This window comes from Salarias fasciatus, chromosome 20 (assembly GCF_902148845.1).
Source record: "Salarias fasciatus chromosome 20, fSalaFa1.1, whole genome shotgun sequence".
NCBI classification, from domain to species: Eukaryota; Metazoa; Chordata; class Actinopteri; order Blenniiformes; family Blenniidae; genus Salarias; species Salarias fasciatus.
In genome coordinates this window covers 10789068-10811388 of record NC_043764.1, presented here as the reverse complement: position 1 = coordinate 10811388, position 22321 = coordinate 10789068, and the positions used below count along the sequence as shown (strand labels likewise).

Sequence of the window (22321 nt, the reverse complement as noted above, 5' to 3'; positions counted from 1 at the left end):
CGTGCATGTTTGTGTGTCAACAAACCAACATTTTTTTTTAAAAATAAGAATGAAAAAAAAACCAACATCTAACTGGTATATGGTAAATTGTGTGTGTTTACACTGCAGTGCACATCACATTCCTGGTTTTCTAATACAATGTTGTTAACTTTAGAGATTGTGGATGTCCCATTATTACTCCTGAAAAGCTCAGCTTCACCTGGGAGACCTAAAGCAATTTTAAATAGCTGAATGAAAGATGGACGGATTTGACACGACAACACAGAGTGATTAATAAAGACAAGGTTTATTTCATTTATCTTACAGAAAATGACAAATAAAAAGCATTCGCCTGTTATTCTTCTCTCTTTCAACTGAGAACTGTTTTGTAGAGTCAAATGAATATTTGCCTTTATCTTGTTAAACTAAATTATCTTCAGCTTTATTGGGTGACCAAGTACACTAAGTAGTATTATATATTATCTGCCCATGATAAAAATGAAGGTAAAGATGTTGCAATGTTATTTTGATATTAAGGTACATCTCATAATATAGGCCTATCGTTCAAAAGGCAATAACAAAGTGGATCATATGTATCGTACAAGCGATATGTACCGGAGCGTAACTCAGTAACACAAAGACATTGTTAAATTTATGATTAATGTATATTAGCACTTATATTCTGCAGTATTTTACATTATAGCTGCATAAAAAGTCAGATAATTTGTTGCTTGTCAGGTTGATAATTGTGATTTTTCTTGTGCTGCTACATTTTGCAAAGTTCCTTTTGCTCAGAAATGTAAAATACAAATATTCAACTTTCAGACAAAACTGAAAATTCAACTTCATGTAAACCAGCTGTAATAAAACCTTCACTTTCCCTCCTTTCAATAAAGTGCAAACGACCCTTGAAATATTGACAGCTTTATAAGATTTTGTCTTCAGAAAGTAACTTCATACTGCAAATGCAAACTTTTTCTTAAAATGATTCGGGATTACATTCATAAAATAGTAATCCACAAATCTCCTTCCTTAGCTCAACACTTGATACATTTTTAATGTCGTTCATTAGATTTTTCAACTCAGAGAGTGAATCTTAAAACATTGACAATGTTTCAGGCAATAACTGACTTCATAAAAGGCCTTTCAGGCTCCTGTCTTTCAAACTTTAACTGAAGAAGAAAAAAAAATGGCAGCAGAAGTATTGTCAGGCCATTGAGGGTACAGTCAAAGCAGCAAACAAAGACAACAACAACAACAAAACAAAAAATACTCTCAGAGTAACACAGAGTAGCACATGAATAAGAGAATGTATAAAACCGAACAGACTGTAGGGGATTCACATGTGTCAGTTTTTCAAATAAACCGATCTTTATAAAAATCTCAAATAGTTGCACGAATGCAGCACCAAAGTCAATAGCTGAAGCTATTTCAGTTTTCTCTTGTCCATATTTTAAATGACTCCTTTTCAAACGGGTGACGGTCAGTCCGTCAGCGGGTGGATTTTATCCTGCACTTCTGACCGTTTCTACTCTTTAATGAACTGGAACTGAATCACCTTATTAAGACTAAAGTCTGGACTTCCAGCGAAAGCAGGTTCTTCTCCACAGTAAAGCTAGAAGTGGGTAAGAATCGGGGTGTCAAACACATACTGGATCGAAACTCAGTCGGACAAATCCAATGATGGCATAACAACCTTTAAATAATCTCAACTCCAGTTTTTCCTCTTGGTTTTCCGCAAACGGTAACGTTTTATTCAACTTCAACTGGATCGATACAGTATCTGTCTTTCATATATATCTATCTGTGAACAGCAGTCGCTTTCATTGATAAATTCCAGCTCATACCGTCTTTGTAAATGACTCTGCAGGCCAGTTTCAGCCCACGGGCCACGTGTTTGACACCCCGATGCTACAATGTTTATACTCAGCTTCACGATTATCAACTAATAAATATAACTTTAACGATTGTCCCTCAATTCTTAAGCTTGTAGTCAGTGAAATAAAAATGAATGCTTGTTATACAGATGACTCACTTGATAATGAATGTGTGTTTTTCTTGTAATCATTATAATTTTTTTAAACAGATTCCAGGTTATCAGAATCATCAGTATGCAGAGCTTCTCATGCAGGACAAATTTCTATGCACATTAAAAAAAGAACAGCTTTAAATCACACTGTCTTGTCTGGTCAAAGCACACGATTCAATTTTCAGCCGTTGTCACAAAGTAAAATTAATGTGACTTAATCTGCAACCATTTCTCATATAAAACCTCTTGTATAAAAGTTAAAATGTGTTTAAATATGACATGTTATGACTGTATTATTATCACTGGTATTAGGAGGATTGAGCAGTTTTAGTACTCTCTCATTTCAGTAATTTCCTTCATTTTCCTCATAAAAGTTTTTTTTTTAAGTCTTAATGAAGTCACTTTTACAACAATCCTCATTTATGCTGCTGTATTATATGTCCCAATTCTGATAAGAAACAAATAAAAAAACATTGTAATGAGAAACAAAAAGTTATATGTTAATTCTTCCTTAATGAAATTGCTACTAAACCTGGAAGACATTGATCTTGCTTGTGTTCTTCAGCGTCTGCCGCCGGTTGCAGAACCAAACTCTCACCACCTCCCGGTCGTAGTTCAGCTCCCGGGCGATCTCCGTGATCTCCTGGCCCGTCGGCAGAGCGTTCTTCTCAAAGTAGGAGTTGAGGACCTCGATGGCCTGCGGCGTGAAACTGGTGCGCCGCTTGCGTTTCTTCGACGGCTCGCCGCCGACGAACTCCATCAGATTCTGCTGACCTTTCTGGTTCCAGTGTTCCGCTTCGGCCAGCCACTTCTCCAGCACCGGCTTCAGCTTCTGAGCACTCTTCGGGGTAATATCCAGCTTCTCAAACCTGCCGTAAAAAAAAAGACAGAGAGTTCTTAATATTGCTCCCCGAGCTTCACTTCAGTGATACAATAAATCAGCTCCACTCCTCAGACTTCACATCCCATCACGTTATAACAGACAACGCAGTTTTTACTGCATGGGGTCTGATTCTGTTTTGGTATTAAATACTCCTAAAGTCCTCCAGTGTTGATTAAAATGCCCCCAAACCACTCAGTTCTGACACAATGAGGTTTTTCAGAGTGTGTTTGGTTAAACTCCAGCTGTAAACACTTGAAAATGATGGAAGTGTTTAACAAAACATAAACCAGAGTGACTGTGTCATCAGAATGTCTCCCCATTACATTTTGTCTCTCTTTCTTCTCAGAGTGGCCTGGGCTTGTAAGTTCCGCAGGCAGAGCGAAGCGAAGCGGACAAATGTAAATATGCTGATGTTTACAAGCTTCAACTTCTTATCTTAGCATGTTTGGTGCTAAATGGAAAGTGCAGCTTGAGGCTGACAGGAAGAGAATTACCTTTCATCATTACTCAGAAAAATGAAATTGTTTTGAAGGTGTTTATCACACCATTATCAGCACCGAGAGTCGGTGGCAGCCGGCAAACATGCACCAATATGAAGAGAATCAGATAAAACTCCTCTTCAGCTTCACTTTCAATTAAAAACTGTGATTGAAAAATCACTTCTTTTATTTCATAATTCGAGCAGCTTCCATTTCTGTATTTTATGTTTGCAATGTAAAGTCAGGTCTGTTATTTTTCTGTTTAATTTTACCTTTGCATTTCTTTTTTTTAATAACTTAACTTTTTATTAGATTGTTTTTCCACTTTGCAGTCTGCAGAGTGTAAATGCGCAGTGCTTGGAATCGTTTGTGTTTTGTGACGTTGCATACTGTGCATTTTGACACTGTTATCACAATCTGTGATACATTATCTCCCACTCTATTTTTTTCCAGAATTTTGTGAAATACACTCATTAATTCTACAATAGGGACGCCTGAATATTTCAGTCATCACGGCTTTTGAACCAGGTCGTGACACAGGGGAGGAAGACACAGAAGAAGACTGGATCAGAGAAAAGGACAATTTCACATCATGTACAATTTCATTTTATGACAAACTATTAACAAAAACATCTACGATCCAAATTCTGAAATAGATAGTCCACTATCACATCTCTCTGAAGTTTAACTGATGTTAAAAGTGGGATATAATACCAATGCACTTCTTATGGGTGAATAAATGAAGCTTTGCACGATACAATGGTGTCAAAAAATAAAGTTCCATATGGCGGGAAGCTGCAGCGGGGGAATAGTTTACCTGCAGATAGCTGACTGGCTGTAGGCCGGGCCCTCAGTCGCAGTCAGAGCCTGCCCTACTTGCGTCTGGGTAAGCCCCAAGGACAGCCGTCGGATCTTGAAATTCTTGGCGAACTCTCGAATTTCCTCCAGATTAATGCCTTCCTCGCTGCTGACTGGCTGCTGCGGCTCTACAACGGAGCGGCATCTGGTTAAAAATATCTGCCCAACATGAAACAAACAGGACTCGGACCGGAGAGGAAGCGGGTGTACGCACTGCTGACGAGCTGGCCCACTTTGGCGAGGTCGCCACAGGTGATGGGCACCGCGGAGGCCAGCGTGGTGGCGGTCTTCAGCACCGACGGCTGCGGCGCAATGACAACGGGAGACTGGGTGACATTTGTTAACGCCGCCTGGAAGAAATACATCATTTTTCAGTTGAACTAACAAAAAAAAACTAAAGCTAAACAACATACTTTGTTTCTGAACTCAAGGTAAAGACTGGGATCGTGGTTTACCGGCGGAGCGGGCTTGGAGGGGGTCGAAGGCGCCGTGGCTTTAGGCAGGACTGCGGCGGAAGACGCCACGGCAGCGGGCCCGTTGCCCACCGTGGCGATGAGCTGACCCTGGGTGTTGAGCAGCAGCTGCGGGGCGACCGCCTGCACCTGCAGACCCTGGAGGGGCAGGGTGGGCGTGGCGGCCCCCCCGGCCAGCGAGGCCGGGTTCACCAGGAGCGGGAGGGTTCCTATGACCTGGAGAAGCCACACAAATGTGACCATCTACCTACCAAACTGTGTCTTTCTTATGAGCATGACTACAAGTGGGGAAAACAACACGCAACAGCGTTTCACTATATTTTGGTCGTTTTTCTTTTAGCTCTATTATAGGCGGAGAGAAGGACGGGGTGACGGAGGCCTGGAGGTTAGAGAAGCTCACTTGACTGAGCGCTCGTTACTGTGAATCCCATTTTCTGGGTAATGACTGCAACAAGGGAGAAGGCACATGAGGATATTTCATTATCCGTCATGATCTGCGGGGAGTCCCCGACTCTGAACTCCAAACTGCGGCACCTCGCCGGTGTGTGAGCGGCCATTAGCGGGGCACTCTCTGTACTTTCTGAGGAACGTTGAAGGTGGAATCATAAAGCACAGCCAGTGAAAAATAAGAAGAGAGAAGGAGGCCTAAAGCCTCCAGTAACCGGTGTTGTGTTCCACCCACCTGTCCCTGTGCGTTGGTGATGATCTGGCTGGTGATGCCAGCCATGCTGGACATGGCGCTGCTGATGATGGGAGTGGACGTAAGGGAACTGAGGAACTGGGGCTGCGCTCCCAAAGACGCGGCGTTGATCTGATCAGAAAACCACAACATGATTTTAGAAAAAAAAATACTGGCTTCTAAATCAGGTGAAACAAACAAACAAACAAAGCGACTCTCTTACAATAGCGGGGTTGATGGACAGTCCTGCAGTCTGCAGCGCTGCCAGGGGTATGTTGGTCTGCGAGGCGGAGGTGGTGACACACGTTGCCTGGGTTGCCGCCACCTGGCCGGCGATCTGGCCGGCGGTCTGCGCGGCGGTGCTGCCGACCTGCGCCGGCTGAGTCTGCACCTGCTGCACGGCGGCCGCCTGCACCGGCTGCAGCACCGTCTGCGCGCTGGTCTGGAGTTGAGGCTGGACCGAGTTCAGGAAGGTTGCAGCTGAAGGAGAGAGTCGCTGTTATTCAACAGGATTTATAAAGTAACACCAACAGAAAAAACAATGAAAGAGGACAAAAAAAAAAAAATCTATAATTCTGATAGAAGCTCAGAGCATTCAGGCACAGTGCTGTGCAGGATTCATTCAGCACTGTAAAATGTAAAGCTGGTGCAATATCTGGCTTGATGTTGCTGAATGAAATCTGAGTGATTCACAGCATTGAGGGGGGGGGGGCGTCCGCTGTTTGGAAATTCCCCTTGATAGTACTACTGTCAAACTCATCACAGCGCTGAAGGAAACAAGGAAAGGAAACAAAACAGGGCATATCAGAGTGACTAACAGCGTCAGTATTCAGGGAGAGCGCTTCTTTGGGTATTAAAGCCTGGACCGGTGTGATGGACGGTATTATTCACGTATCAACCCCACAGCCATGAATAATAGATGCATGTTGGCAGGTGTCTTTGTGAGGCTTCAATAGGAGATGATGATATAAGCATGTCGTGCTTTAAAGCGTCGCCTGGAGGTTAGTCCAGCTGTTTCCAAAAGCGCCGCCGGTTTACCTCTTCAACATAAACCTGTTGCCTCTGATTAACTAAAACACCGCAGCGAAGGGAAGCACCGGGTTTTTCATACACTGCACTCATGAGTAACTTAGAAATGATGTGTTTCACCTTGAAGGCCAGCAAAAGGCAGTTTGAGGAGGCTGCCCGCGGGGTTAGCAGCCGCCGCCAGACCGGGGAGAGTCGCCACGTTGGTGGTGGGAAGGGTGAGGACCGCCAAGCCGCCCTGGCCGCCGATGGAGCCCGCCATGCTGAGCGGGATGAGCAGCGGCTGGCCGAGCGAGCCGGTCTGGGCCATCATCCCGGTCATCAGGGTGGCCAGGCTCTCCTGGGTCAGTACCTACGTCAGAAAAACAGCGAGTTTTATCATCATTCATGCTTGTGATGTATAATCTTTTTAACCTGAACTGCAGAATTGTCCCATAATTCACCTCACTATCCTCTCCGAGGTTTTGTTTTTTTTCCCCCACTGTGTTAAAAGGTTTTGCTGTTTGTGAAAATGTTCTGCCAGCATTTCCTCCAGCCTCAGGCTATGCATCCATATGTTTGGGAGCAACTTTGCTTACTTTTTCACATCCACTGACAATTGGCAATCAGATTGCCGCTTCAATAATTCACCCGCGACAGCCTGAGGGTCGGACTGGACCGCACAAAATTTAGCAAACTTAAGCGAAACAGCTGTGAAACCTTCCATAGTGTCTGAATTTTTTACCCCCTAAATTCTAGTTTTCATAGCGAAGCCCGTTAATTCCCTGTAAAGAAAATACACCTTGACACTTGTGCTAATTCGTGCCATTATTTTCAAGCCTGGAAACACTAAAAGCACAGCTACGGCATTCTTCCACTCAGACTGAAGTGACAAATCCAGAAAAAACCCCGGTCGTACCTGCGGACAGCCCTGCACAGTGATTGGCATGGCCGCCTGGGGCTGGGGCAGGGAAACACTGATGGGAACAGCTGGAGTCAGCGTTTGGACGGCGGGCGCCGGAGCCTCCACAGACACCACCTGCTGCTCGCCCTGCACTGCGGGAGCACAGCCAGGACAGTACTCAGTCGCGCTGGAAATGTACTCACAGCAGACGGCTACCATTCACCACAACTGTGTGAGACGTGAGGATGTGAAGAATCCACTGTTTTACACCATGAGAGGAAAGGCCATTCAGATTCTTGATGTTCACATTAACATTAACTTTAACCGAGGTGTCAAATAAAAAAGGAAAAAAAACTACACTTAAAGGATTTTTGTTTGGAGGAAGAGTTAAAGACAGAACATTAGAAGGTAAACTTTTTGCTTCGTCCTTTCCTTTCTGGAACAAATGCTGAGTTCCAGATTTATGACTAAGGAGGGGATTGTTAATCAACCTGTGGCAACGTCACAAGATGATTATCACTGCGCTAATTTATCGAGAAGTGAACCGTGGAACTGTGGTTTTGACAAATAGAATTCAAGCAGTAAGTTAGAGCAGTTTCTCGACTCTGTTCTGCTGCATTAATCTCCGTGAATCACAGACACACACACTTATTCCACCTACATTACTTGTTGAAGGCTTCTGGAGGGCCTGATGATCAGCGGCTCATTCAGATCTTATGAAATGTCCGATCATTTAAAATTCATGTGAATAACCCCTTAAGACCGAACAAAAGCTCTGAGAATCTTTAGTTTTAAATCTGCCAAACTCTTGACATTTCACGCGCACCCACCCACCCACACACACACACACACACACACACACACACAGAGCCTACAGCTACTAAGACTGATTGACGGTTCAGACTTGTGAATGATACTGTAGAATCTGGTATAACATGTTCTTTTCTTGGCCGTGCTTCATTTGTAAAGAGCTTCTTCAGATATGACAGTAAGTGGTCGTTCTCTGCAGAATGACCTTGTTACTGCGGGAACCTATTAATATTAGAAGCAACCTGCATAAGATTATCATGCAGCTTGCTCGCTCTCAAAGTACAAACACAACTAGTCCTTGCAGTATTGTTTCTGTAACGCGCAGGAACAGTGAAAGTGGAGACATCAGAATACAATATAAGACACTATGCACCGTTTGTGCTGTCATTTACAGACTACCTGCATTTAGGAGCACTTTCATTGTGTTGTTTGTTTGTTTGTTTTCTACAATGCAGGTTAAAAAAAAATGTGTAATTGCACATGCAAAACAGCATGCATGAGAACAGTGACGGCGCAGGGCTCTGATTTACCTGCTGCCCCCGTGTCGGGTGGCGCGGCGGGGCTGTCCTGGGCGCTGCCGGCGTCGGGCCGCTCTGCGGTCTGAGCCACGCCCTCACCTGCCTTGCCTTCGCTCTTCACGTCGGGCACGGACGCCGGCAGGGACGCGTCGACCTCCACCTCCAGCACACGAATGGTCTCATGGCCGGACATCACAATGACCTGCAACGACCGCGGATGAGATCTGAGAGGACTCAAAAGGACAAGGGCTTGAAATCAGGAAAGGAATTCTCTATTATTTCAGATTGCTTTAGAATTAATAACTGTAATATAAAATATATAGCGCACAGTTCACTTGTGAAACTCACAAGACAAGATAAAAACTGTTATTTTCGCCGTGAGCGTCGTACATCTCAACCTTATAAATTCCCCTAATGACAATATGCCCGAAACCTGATATTGATTTTTCAGATGATTCATGGTATGCAATAATGAGAGACTCAGCGGAGGGGCAGCAAGACAACCTGGAAGGGACAAGGTGAAGAGAGGAAGAGCGAGAGAGAGAGAGAGAGAGAGAGAGAGAGAGAGAGAGGAGGATGCATACCTGGTTGTCTTTGGCAGGGAATTTCAAAGTGCAGGTTTTAAATGGCTGAAAAAAGACTTCTGCAGTCAGACAGTGAATGGCTAAGGAGAACAGAGAAGCCGAGCACATGTTAGGACACAATGACCCAAAACAAACCAAACATAAAACAGGACACCAAATGAAAGGAGCATGAGTACACCGAAACAATGACGAGAGCGTCAGCCAACAAGCAGCCCAAGCAATGCCTTCTGCAAGCCGGCGTCCCGCGCGCCCGTCAACGGCATTGCTTTTGTTTGCCGACTACGTCTAAACAGAATGCTGAAAAACAAGCGGGGAAATAAAACCCCACTATTAATTTATCAACGGTGGCAGTTAAAAAGGTTGTAAGCCACACAAGCATTGAGCGGTCGGCAACATTAGGCGATAAAACACAAAAGTGGGTCCTAATCTAAATGGACTGCAGCAGAGCGGTTAATCATTCCATTATGATGTGGTATGTTGGCACACGGAGGGTGACGAGAGCAAACAGCGGCAGAGGAAGCCACGCAGCTATCAGCGTCTGAGTGGCTTTCCTGTCATTTGGACGAATCACTACAGGACTGTAATCTCTTCACCGGCTCCCGGCGCAGGATAGAGTAATCACCTTTCAAATCCTGCTAATTTTCTACATAAGACTTCTTAGTTTGGCTTCTTTTCACATCTACGACCTGCTCAAAGCCTCTGTCTGGTCTGCAGGCAGCGGACTTCAAGCTGTACTGAGAACAAACTTCAGCAGTGTGCGTGTTGTCAGTAAGGGATGTTGACTCGGGTGATAATTTGCATACATGATAAATAACATACAGCTAATTCACTGGCAGAAATGAACCGGATGACCTGATGAGGCAAACTAGTCAAGATTCCTCCAACCGGATGAATGAGAATATGCAAAGATATATTGCTGCTAACGTTGCAAAATATTAAGTAAACATGCAATCTGCAATAATATTGAGTATTGCAATAATGATATGATTTGCAATAAAAACAGAAGATGTTGATGTCTTTAAACTTCGGGATATGTTCCTCAAAATAACTGTGCTTTTTCTTTTGCAGCTAATTTACACCAGCTGGGAATGGAAGCTGCTTTCATTGTTTTTTTTCATCAAATATGTGTCTGCAGGTTTGTGCTTTTTTTCTTCTACCTTCCACCATGATATGCATGTTTTGCATTTTGATGATGATGAATTTCCTAAAGATTGTGTAACCCCAGCTTCTGCTTGTGGGTGTACTTTTACCTGTGTTGACTAGAAGAGCAAACAAACAATAGCAGGTCAGGTGACTGACTGACCCTGACTGATGCAAGGTGGAAGAAATAGTTTTTTCAAACTGGAGAGCATTCAACTGGCCATGAAGGGACAGTTCTGCATCTTTTAGAGGTCTCTTCTTCAGCACACCTCTATTAAAAGTCAGCATCATTAGTAAAGTCCTCAGAAGGCCCACAGAGGAGTCCCTCATCGCAATCAGTTCTGTTACAGCAGGACGGAAACCAAAACATCCAGGACAGAATATCTCCAGGACAAGCACTAGTGACACCTGACACAAACCTGACTGCTGAACTTCCGAAGCTGCATTACGGTATGATGGGTAGCACACCCACCTCTGAGTCCCGGCTCGGGAGCTTTCTTTTTGCATAGAGTTTGCATGTTCTCCCTTTACAAGTTGATTCTCAGTAATCTGGTTGCCATCAGCATGTGTTTGGTGTTATTTATGTGAAGATGTGTGGATGCATGTGACGTCCCCTGTCTTCCCCTGAAGCCGGGTAAATGAATGTCTATTATTACTGTACTGTTGTATTTAAAAAAAAGTGTGTGTGTGTGTGTGTGTGTGTGTGTGGGGGGGGGGGGGGGGGGGGGGGTACTTTGACAGACAGGTGAGTGTTACCTGCTCGTTGACAGTGAGTGGGGCATCTTTGGCAGGCAGATCCTGGGAGGTCATGGCTGGCTGCACCACCACCAGTCACTGTCTTCCTCTCATCCTGGGCGAACAAACACTGACTGAACACACTGTGCAGACAGGACACGTTTAAACCCCACATCAAGTTAAGTTTCCTGCACTGGCACACAGTTGCCACACTTACAGGGGCAACTCCTGACGGAATAGGAACCATGCAGGGGACAGATTTTGTTTTTGCTTTTTTTTTTTTTTTTTTTTAATGCATGGCTATTTCTGTCACTGCAGGAGCAGAGTATTTGGAGGGGCCTGTGAAAAAAGGCCATGCTGTGTTTTTTTTGGGATTATAAGCTGCAGAAAAACGTGATCAGGCGTGCAGATCGTGGGCACCAGGTGATAACTGATTCATCACAGATCGCCGAAAAAGGACGAGTTGAGTAGTCGAGCGGGTTTCCTGCTGCAATGCCCCGCTAGAAAGGAGGATCTGTCAAAACTTCGGCGGCTTGTGGAGGGGCTCCCCACCCCCATCCTGCCCGATAAAAGTCTCGCCGCCTCGGCCACTTTTGGGCACGGGCAGCCGGCACCGAGCGCCGGCGACACGAACCGTCCCGACCCGTGCCTGGAGACCGAATATTATGTATTTCCCTCTCTTTATCATAAATATATAAATTATGCTAATTACGAACATTGCATATTAACCAAAACTCATTTCCTCTCGCCATTTCGCCGCCGTGCGCGAGGCGCAGGCGACAACACAGTGCGATTATCATATGCAACTTACCGCTTAAATGCAGCTTATTTTCCGTAATCCCCGGCTCTTAGAAAGGTCCTTGTCACAGTTTGTTTCAGTCACACATAATTAAAAATTCAGCTCAGCTCCCAGACAGGCGCTGTGACTGCACACAAAAGAGCTATTTGCATTGATAAGGAGGCTCGCAATGTCAGGATCTCCTCTCTCTTAATATTTAATGACGATGCCCTTTTCTGCCACAGTTCAGATAGCCAAAAAATCCCGGGGGTGGCTCACAAGGTCCCGTTTGAGCCGTAAAGTCGGAGAAAATTGCCAGAAAATTGGCCTTTTTGCACTACGTCATGAACATAATTTATGCAAGGAAAAATCTTGCATTGAAAAATGTCTGCCTCGACTTGAGAGGAGCCGTGCTTCTCTTAAAGGGGCCGCAGCGCATTTCCAGCCGGGCACAACAACACGGACAGCTGCTCCGGGTGGCTCAGAATCAGACACGAAGCTCACTTAAAACACTCAAAACATGAGCAAGACAGGGTTTCTAACCCTTGACATCCACTGTTTGGCTGTACGCTTTTGTTATTCCTGAGTTACACTCTTCCAGTCCCTCTGATCACCTGACCTCATGCTTCATATTGCACTTTTTCAGGGGTAAATTCGATTATAAATCGCATATTTCAGTTTCTAACTTCTATTATAAAATCTTATTGCACTGTTTTTCGTGCCTTTATTCTCTATTTTCTTTTTTTTTTTTTTTTGGATGATGTATGTCTGCACAGAAGAAGTGCAAGTGAGATTCCAATTCCACTGTCTTTTATGTAATAACACTCACTTTGACTTTTTGTTTAACAATACAGTGCAAAGAAAATTGTCTGGTTCAGGAGAAGGCCTTGTCACAGCTTCAGTTTAAATTAAATTCTGATTTATCATTTCATTTATACAGGTATTATCACTGAGAGAAATGCTCCCAGTTACAAGACACACAACACAGATGTAAATACATTCACAGGCACGAGAAAATAAATATCTGGGTTCAAATACCAGCCGGTCTTTCTGTGTGGAGTTTGCATGTTCTCCCTGTGTGTGTGTGGGCTTCCTCTGGGTTCTCTGTCATAATTCAAAACAAGCATAGGATGTTAATAGGTGACTCCAACTTGCTCAGAGCGTGTGTGTGTGTGTGTCTGTCCAGGGTCCTCGACCATATCCACCTGAGGTTGGCCCCAGTGCCCTGCGACCCTGATCAGGATGAAACAGAATAGACGAATGGATGAATATGTGAACTGAGGAAATAGAGGGAAAGATGCAAAAACTGTTTTAAGGATAAAGTTGTACCAAGTAAAAGTATGCGATCAAGGAATAAGTGCAAAATGTTTTCACCAAGCTCCAATAAAAGAAATAATAAAGGTAAGGAATTATCATTTGTTTTATATGAACACCGGTTTACCTGAGACTAAATTCATGACATGATTCTCTAAGTGAAACAGAACAGTTACATGCTGAACAAAAAGTATCTCACCAGCATGAGACAAGTCAATTTTTTTGTCATTACCCATGGAGCAAAACATCTGCTAATAAAATCACACTTGAGTCTAAAAGAGATTAATTTAATTGAAAAAAAAATATTTATCAGCTTTTCTAGCATTCAATATATTCAGAGTAAAAGCTTTCTAAATTCTAATTATTTACGAAATATGAATGGGTGTGGGGGTGGTGGGGAGCCCTCCTCCTCAAGCACTTTGAAAAATGATGAAAAAGAAGATTTACTAAAACTGATTAGAAAAACAGCTACAAATATTCCTTGTGACATAACGCAATTTGTTTGAATCATTAGACACAATAACTGATAATAGGAATGATCTTTTCAGTGAGAGCTGAAAAAAAACAATCGTGACCCAGCAATTACCTTTGTGCTGTGTTTGGACTATTGGCAACAATTTTCATAATAATCAACTGAATACTGAAGTAACATATTCTGAATTACGTAAAAAATTATATTTTCATCAATCAAACTTAATTTATTTAGACAGCAATGGACATTAACACAAAATAAAAAGTAATGCGCTTTACTTAATAGAAAGACACTGTGATAAAAACAAGTAAACAAACAGCAAAAACCCCTTTCCAACAATGTGACCTAATTCAACCACCCAGTACGAATAAATGGACAGATAATGTTTATGCCAGCATTAGAATCAGGTGATAAGGAAAGTTTCTAAATTGCAGCAAGGTCACTCTACCCCCTGTACCCTGCACATCTCCACAGAAACACCTGAATGTATGAACCTACAAATCATTTCAAAATTGTATGACTGAATGCAAAACAACTAAGTAGACAGATACATGGGGCAAAAACAGTTCAATAATATATAAAGTAAATAGTTTATTGTTGAATGGCTGTTTGGCGCCACCTAGTGGCACTGTGGAAATCATGTGGATCAAACGCTGGAATCCTCTCGAGATAACTCGTAATAAAGAGAGAAAAGACAAAAATCCCCCAATAGAGCAGATAAAGAAACGTTACGGTGGCTCGTGTTATGAAAATAAATTAATGTATAATACCAATGTGATAGCAAAAAAAAAAAAAAAAAAAAGACAAACACAGAGCACTTTGTGATGCAATTGCTTATTATTTGCTGATAATGAAGAGATTTAGACAGTCTGACACAGAGTGATTATTTGACAAAAAAAAAAAGGATTTATCATTTAAAGATCACATTTTGCTCATACCTCTCATCAAATATGTACTCAGGTGCACAAACGGCTCATCAAATATCACATGCATCACCTATTCCTTTTTCTTTATTTTAGCATCAAAGAAACCCAGAAAATGCACCAAAAATGTAGAATTCAGTGGAATCCAGTCATCTTGCTGAACTTATTTTCTTCTCAGCCTTTTTCACCTTGAAGCTTCTTTGACAGGTCATAGATCGGGTCATTTGCGTCCGGACCAGTTGGCTGCAAAAAAGACAATATTTGCAATTGTAAAGAAAACATTTGATAATAACATTTGTAATTACAACAAAAATGCTCCAAACAACAGAAGGGGATTTGTTTAAAAAAAACCTCTCTGTAGTTTTTCAAATTAATAACTTACTTCCATGTGGGGGAGAGCACACTCTTCCACAGGAACGTTGGCAGCACTTCCAGCCTTTGGAGCAGTGTTTGTCATGAGAGCATGAACGTCGGTGAGGGGAAGCACACACAAAGTCCCCGTTATAGTGAACTGGGGGGCATCCACCTGTACAGCCGTGTGCAAAGTTAAGAAAGAGACGATCTGACAGTTTATTGCAGTTTTATGGTTAGAGGGAGAGACTTGTATAGAAATCTAATTATTTCACTAAAACTTTTGCAGCTGCAGGTGAAAACATACTGAAAAATTATGAGTAAAACTGATGAAAACCAAAAATCTTGACTTTGGAGATGGTGAAAAGTTGGATTCAAACAGTAATGCAGGAAAGAGAAACAATGCATAGATTATGAATGAAGCGTTTTAAAATCGAAAGTCTACCACATAGTAAAAATGATGACTGAAGATTAGCAGTAGTTTGAGAACAGTGCTCAGAATAACACAAATGAACATATTTTTCACCCCGGCAGTATGTATTTTTAAATTCTGGCCATTAGCAGGCTGCATTAAGTACTAAAATTATTATAATTAATGGAGAATAAAAATAACACATACATATCTTCATTTCCACATAAATCCCTTCATACTGTGCTTCAGATTTTGAAGTTGTGGCATATGTGGAGGTTGTGGTGACAGAATGAAAACAATAAGCGAGGTGCAGTGATGTACAGTCAGTTGCAGAAACTATAGGTTTCAGCTGAAGATCTGAATTCTGATGATAAATTCATCTGAAGAACAGCAAAAGCATTAATTTTATCAAATTAATTCGTGACACCTCATCACTATATTAAAAATGACAAAATACTCTCAATTACAGAAAACTCTAAACTGCACAGGGAGTATTCGATGTTATTTCATTCATGTCTCACCAGGTGCAATGCATACAGAGCTGCATCCTATCCTGCAGCACTTGTAATTCGGGGGACAACGGTAGTCATGGAAGCACCCAGACCAACTTTTGCACTTCGCAGCCGCAAGTGAAGCAACGCGAGGGCATCGTCCGGGTGTGACTGATGAGAAAGAGAAATCCACGTCAATAAATAAATACAGGTATAATTTTAATTCTTGGCAAAATGCTTAAGTTGAGATACAAAACAAGCAATATTTACTGTGCTTCTTCAGAAATACAATATACAAATAAACGCAGTGTAAAATTATTTACAGTGCAACACCGCCTCCCATAGGATTTTGAATGACATTTCATGTACATACATAATGGTGTGTTTCCACCGGACGCGACAAATTTTTCGCACGATGAGATTACATACAAAGTCAATGTAATTATGTGATTGTCGCTCAGTCTTGAGCAGCGAGCAGTGAATGCGGAGCAGGGAGCGTTTCCAGCGAAAATTCGCTCGCGATTCACCACTGGAGTTGAAATAATTGTTCTATTTCGTGATGTGCGAAGCCCACCCACGGGCTTCGCTATTGGTACTCCTGTGGCGCCAGCCAATCCACTGAGACAAAACTGAAACCTGCGCACCAATCCTAGCCGTGTGTTGGCACAGCACCACGCCCCTCCCCAAGGGTATATTACCAACAGTCCGACGGCCAAATCTCCCTTCTTCTGACTCAGCCCTTGAGACTTACAAGAAGCCAGTCAAGACCTTCGCGATCAAGATCAAGATGGACAAGCCGGCCCGCAACGAGTCGCCATCGGGCGTCGGGCCTTTTCACCTGTCGCTCCTGCGGCAACGCTGTTTATGGAGCAAGATCACCACGAGCGCTGCTTCATCTGCCTCGGCTGGCAGCATCAGCCAGCGGGCCTCCTGCCCTGCCTGCCTCGCTCCTAGAAGAATCCCAGCGGTGAGCAGCCTTCATGGGCGCCACATCACCGGCTTTCGGGAATGACAACAATGCCGAAGATGTTCCTGCCCCCGCTCTGTACGACTGGGCCGAGGCCGGAAGCATCGGCAGCAGCAGCAGCAGCATCTCGGCGTCAGAGAGATCGACTCAGCATGACTCCCTCTCCACCTTCTCCAGAGCCAGCCGCCAGAGCGCCCCCTGTGGAGCATCTCACGGGGCTCTTACCTCCTCTGCTCAACGCACCGGCCTCGCGTTTCCGCCGCAGCCTCCGGAGTCGGTGCAGCGCGACTTAGCACTCGCCCCGCCGTCACCGACTCTCCTTTCACGCTCTCGCTGCACTGCGGGCGTGGACGCGGGGCACAGCAGCGAGCTTGGGCAGCTGGCTCTCCCGCCGTGCGCGTCATGCAGGTGGAGTGCTGCCGAAATCCTGCCCGCACCTCGTAAACGCTCCAAGCTGCATTTGAGCCGGGTTATGCCTGTGTTAGCACAGCGAAGCGTCAGAGCGGCGGAACTGTGTCGGCCCGGGTTCCCGCTGATGAGTGTCCCGGTCCCGGCATCATTACTGAGGTCAGCGGCCCGAGAAACTCCGGGATTACGCCGCCTCCCAGGGCCCCGAAGTGGTCGCCCGTGCTCTTTCAGGGGACGCCCCCTCATCACGCTGCGGCCGTGGAAGCGGGTCACAGCAGGGCCGCTGGCTCACCCACCGTGCGCTACGCGCAGCGCCCCGGCCCCAGCATCATCACCGAGGTCAGCAGCCCGAGAAACTTCGCAATCACGCCGCCTCCACCGGGTTTGTCCCTAGCAAAGCGCTGGTCCACGGCCCCGAAGCGGCTGAAGCGCCTGCCTGACATATCTTACAACACCGGGCTGTCATGGAGGAGTGGCGGGAGCGGACCATGATGAAACTAATGAGTTTTTGGACGATTAAAGCTGTTTTAGGAGCGGCTATACACATAACCCCGTCTGATAACAGTATAGGGATGTGCGCTGTTCGATTTTGGATCTAAATTTCTCCCGAAGCACTGTTCGGATCAGAAAAGCATTCGGGGTGAGTTCTACTTCATTCTATAAACAATGCGAAAGCGGACCAATCACAGCCCTTGACGTTCACGTCACCACGACGCATTGTTAGGATTTTTGGGAGGTGCGCATCAAGCCCTAGCGTAGGGCCTACGTACGTCGCTGCGACGGAGAAGCATAAAAAGGCCTTTACTGTGTTGAGCGCACAGCTGACTTTCGCACTACGGACCAGCTGTTTGTGAGATATGGAGCCAGGGGGCGTGGATACCGCTGTCTTCCCAGCGTCTCGCCCACTGGGTAGGGGGCGCTATTGCGGCAGCATATGAGGTGCAGCATCTCCCGCCGGCGGCGGTGATTCGTGCTCATTCCACACGGAGTGTGGCTGCTTCTGAGGCCCTGTGCAGAGGTGTCACGGTGGGTGACATCTGCCAGGCTTCCTCCTGGGCGTCCGCGTCCACCTTTGTGTGTTCATATCTGATGGATATGTGCACAGACACTGTGGCCATGTCAGTTCTCAGCGGGAACAGGAGTTCTGCTGCTTGCCGTGTTCGTCTTTTTAGCCCGGCTCCCGCTTCCCGTGTGGGGTCGCGGACCAGGGTTTTTCCTCGCCTGCCGCTGTGGCTTCGCCCCGGTCGGCGTGTGTGTGTCGCTGTGGCGATGCTTATGCACATTGCGAGCAGCGCCTCGGTGCGGGCTGCCTGCCCCATTTTCTTGGAAGTTATTTCAGCCGTTCCGGACATACAGTTTGTTTACTTCCGTCTTTCCGCACCAATCCAGCATGCCAGCTGGGAGTACATTCATCCCTGCGGCCTCCACCTTGGTGAATACCAATAGCGAAGCCTGTAGATGAGCTTAGCATATCACGAAGTAGAATTAGTAGTTACTAAACGTAACTCCAGTTCTACGAGTGTATGCATGCCCACCTACCCAGCTGTTTGCTTCCTTCTTTGGACTGATTCAGAAGAAGGGAGATTTGGCCGTTGGACTGTTGGTAATATAGCCTCGGGGAGGGGCGTGGTGCTGTGCCAACACACGGCTAGGATTGGTGCGCAGGTTTCAGTTTTGTCTCAGTGGATTGGCTGGCGCCACAGGAGTACCAATAGCGAAGCCCGTGGGTGGGCACGCATACACTCGTAGAACTGGAGTTACGTTTAGTAACTTCTAAAACTTTTCAAGCAAATTCGCTTGTTGTTTGGTTGAGTCTTCACCTTCCTGACCAATGTTCTGTCAGCAGGAGGCGATAGCTTGCATTTTCTTCCTGATGGTGGCAGTGACAAAACAGTGCCGTGCATTGTTATGCTGTGTTTCCACCAGAAGCGGTCAACGCGAATTCATTCGCGCGACAAATGAAATCGCACCGTGCTGGACGCTCGAGTTTTACAACAGTTGGTACATATGCAAAAAAAAAAAAAAACCCTCGCTGCTCCCCGCTCTCCACTATCACGTCACTCCAAGCCCTGGAGGAGGGCTATCAGGAGGACGCTGATAGGCTGTCCTGGTGCGTCAACAAGTGAATTCACTTGAAAAGTTTGATTATAAGAAAATACAATAAAACTCATATCTGCTCCAACATAGGCTCACTTTAAAAGTTCTTTTTTTTGGGACACACACAAATGTGTTTTTTTTTCAGAATCTGGATAGCTTCAGAGGGAAATCTTACAGCATATAAAAGGAAGTGGGAAATACAAGGGTGGGAGGAGGCAGCACAGAAGAGAAGCGTAAGCTGCCGTATTAACATCACAGAAGAAGAAGATCCAACAAGCTTGTGGCCGTGGCCACAGAGAGTGCAGTTCAACACATGAGCTGCAGGGGGGCAGAAAGCCGGACGGGCAACAAAGAGCTGGTAAGAGTTTGATGATCCCCAATGGGGATCTTGGCTGCATGATTTCTGGTAGTGGGGGACTGCGTTCGCGCTCTCCCCTGTTTGTGTGTGAAAGAAAATTCGTCATATATAAACATCTTTGATGCACTGTCACAACAGTGCCTTCACAATAAACAGACCGATTAATGCAGTCTTTTGTGCAACAGCTGAACAAGCGAACGCAGTATTATCCAAACTGCAGAAAACAACAAAATTGAAGAAGACAGTGAAATCCATATATTCAGCTGTGGTCAAAAGCATCCATACGTTTGTAATGAAAACAATATCACTCCTCTCTTGAGTTTCCACTTATTTCTACAACTCTGATTTTCCTGTGATGGAGCGATGGGAACAGATTTGTCACAAAAAGCATTCATGAAGTTTGGTTCTATTATGACTTTATTATGGGTTAACAGAAGCAGTGACCAAATTTGCTGGGTCAAAAAATATACATATAGCAAACATGAACTGGTAACTTTGGTGACAAGCCGTGTCACTTAAATTGGCTTCATAGCACTTCCTCTTCACTTGTGGTGAGTGATCAGGAGTGACTACAGCTGGTGACTTCTCTGAGGCCAGTTAAAGGCTTGTTGGACACTAAACAACACTACAATCGGAAAGTCAAAGGGGCTCAGCACAGATCTGAAAAATCCAATTGTTGACTTGAACAAGTTAGGAAAGTCACTTGAAGCCATTTCAGAGCAGCTGCAAGTCCCGCGAGCAACAATGCGAACAATAAATTTATAAGTATAACAGTGCACGGCACTGTTTTGTCACTGCCACCGTCGGCAAGAAAATGCAAGCTATTGCCTGCTGCTGACAGAACATTGGTCAGGAGGGTGAAGACTCAACAGAGAAGCACTACAAAGCAGATCTGCCAAGAATTAGACGCTGTAGAAGTGAGTTGTAGAAATAACTAGAAACTGATGAAACTGACTTTACAATAAACTTTTGACCACAACTGTACACCCTGTAATGGACTGTTGAGGAAATATGAGTTTCCTATATAGTCATTGCATTTTATTGTAATATCATTTTATTTACAGATTTATTATTATTCCTCTCTCTGTGTTACCTTGCCCTTGCTCCTTATACTCTGTCCTTGCAGGAGCGTTTGTTTTGCTTTGCTCAGACAGATGGCACCGTTGTTATCAGCTCGCTGTGTAAGTATCTGGTCTGGACCCTGGCTGGGGAAGAAGACTCAGAGAATTGCCCTACAAGGCACTTCTTTGCTGTTTTCCTTCTCTTGAGAAGAATCTCATATAAACCACGCTTTACTGAGTTTTCCTCTTCATTTGAGGAATACAAGAGTTTACATGACAGGATCATTCAAGCTGACCTCCTTTTTTTGAAAAAGTAAACTAAATGAAAAAGTCAAAAGACCTTTTCTCAAGCCAGTTTTGTACTGTACATCTTGAACTATACTACTAAATGATGGACTCTCTGATGAAGGACCAGTTCTTAAGATTAAGTAAAGAGGGCTCATTTTAAGGTCTAACAAATATAACAGATCATAGTTTTTAGGATGCTACTTTAGTCCTTGAGTGTATTCAATATTATTCAAAACTTCCATGACAGAAAACTCTATACCTTGTTTATAAAGTATTTTAGAGTATGTTGTTACTTCATTCACATCTTACCTGAAATACACACCGATCTACATCCTATCCTGCAGCACTTGTGACGTCTGGGACATTCATAGTCATGAAAGCACCCAGTCCAACTTTTACACTTCACCTTTTCAGGCCAGAAAACCCGAGGGCACGACCCGGGCCTCCCTGATGAGAACAAGAAATCAAATTTGAAAAACTGTAAATGCAGCATTGCTTGCTTGTTTCTTTTAAAAATAATGTCAGGTCATGCATGCCACAGTAATCTGTTACTTAAAAAGACTTAACAAAATGAAGTTCTTAAACTTATCCTGTACTGAATCAAAGCCAGGAAACACTCCAGGCTTGATTCAAAAGATACAAAACACAAAATGTACAAAAGTATACACAAAGTTTTTGATTTCTATTCTTCGATGAAGTGTAATACTTTAAAAACAAACATACCGTGACGAAAACCGGCATCTGAGAATCCGATTGCAACCACAATCAGGATCAATGCACAGACTGTAGACAGGCGTCCCTCCATGTCTCCTCTTCCTGGATGTCTGGGCAAAAATCTCTGGACATATAAACTGCTATGGTGCAGCTCAGCCAGACGTTTCGTCTGCTCCTCCTATCTCTCTAATAATAATTAGGTGTTTTTTCTGACATGCCAGTCTGTCTATTGCTGTTTTCTTGTGGATGAAGGTTATAAAAACAGCTTTAAAGATTTTGTTTGAATTAAAAATAAAAATAGATTGAGTGCTTTCTCTACCCTTCAACAATTTTCCTCACATGGAAATTATCTAGAACATAAAAAAAAGCTTCAAAGTTAACACTTAATGACAGTCTTCTATTATATTTTGTTGATCAGTTGATGGACACCATGCTTCAAAGCTGTAATGGCGGTTGTCCTGAATTAATTAATTCAGATAACTAGACCAGGGAGGTGCAATCTCCACCCTTAATCACTTAAATTGTTTTCTCAAATAACACTAAATTAAAAGAAAACCACACCCCTGCACAATCTGAGATACTTAAACCTATCACAAAACTCAAAGTCAGAC

At 44.1% G+C, this 22321-nt stretch overlaps 1 protein-coding gene and 1 long non-coding RNA gene across 5 annotated transcripts; both read right to left on the bottom strand.

Moving 5' to 3' along the window:
* Positions 1–286: 286 nt before the first annotated feature.
* Positions 287–22238, bottom strand: LOC115408771 (uncharacterized). The gene is made up of 3 exons (XR_003933795.1): positions 22227–22238; positions 14752–14761; positions 287–360 (listed from the first exon to the last, which is right to left on the bottom strand). It is a non-coding gene; the product is annotated as an uncharacterized LOC115408771 (long non-coding RNA).
* On the bottom strand, positions 303–12219 carry pou6f1 (POU class 6 homeobox 1). 4 transcript variants are annotated; one of them, XM_030119681.1, is made up of 12 exons: positions 11888–12204; positions 11098–11191; positions 9202–9246; positions 8630–8819; positions 7305–7441; positions 6530–6758; positions 5604–5860; positions 5384–5512; positions 4684–4917; positions 4443–4578; positions 4188–4356; positions 305–2877 (listed from the first exon to the last, which is right to left on the bottom strand). In XM_030119681.1, exons 2-12 carry the CDS (start codon positions 11149–11151, stop codon positions 2535–2537), a joined length of 1923 nt encoding a protein of 640 aa, XP_029975541.1. In that variant the 5' UTR covers positions 11152–11191; positions 11888–12204; the 3' UTR covers positions 305–2534. The 4 variants fall into 4 exon arrangements, with proteins under 4 accessions (XP_029975544.1, XP_029975541.1, XP_029975543.1 ...); XM_030119683.1 differs by having other exon boundaries at positions 2535–2877; positions 9202–9281; positions 11888–12219; XM_030119684.1 differs by lacking the exon at positions 4684–4917 and having other exon boundaries at positions 303–2877; positions 11888–12205.
* Positions 22239–22321: the final 83 nt, after the last annotated feature.

Excerpts from the sequence above, each read along its gene's own strand:
- pou6f1 (XM_030119681.1), bottom strand. The coding sequence starts at position 11,151 with ATGACCTCCCAGGATCTGCCTGCCAAAGATGCCCCACTCACTGTCAAC. Across the intron at positions 6,759-7,304 it reads CTGTGCAGGGCTGTCCGCAG|GTACTGACCCAGGAGAGCCT; the intron begins GTACGACCGGGG and ends TTTCTGACGTAG. Across the intron at positions 4,918-5,383 it reads TCACCAACGCACAGGGACAG|GTCATAGGAACCCTCCCGCT; the intron begins GTGGGTGGAACA and ends TGGCTTCTCCAG.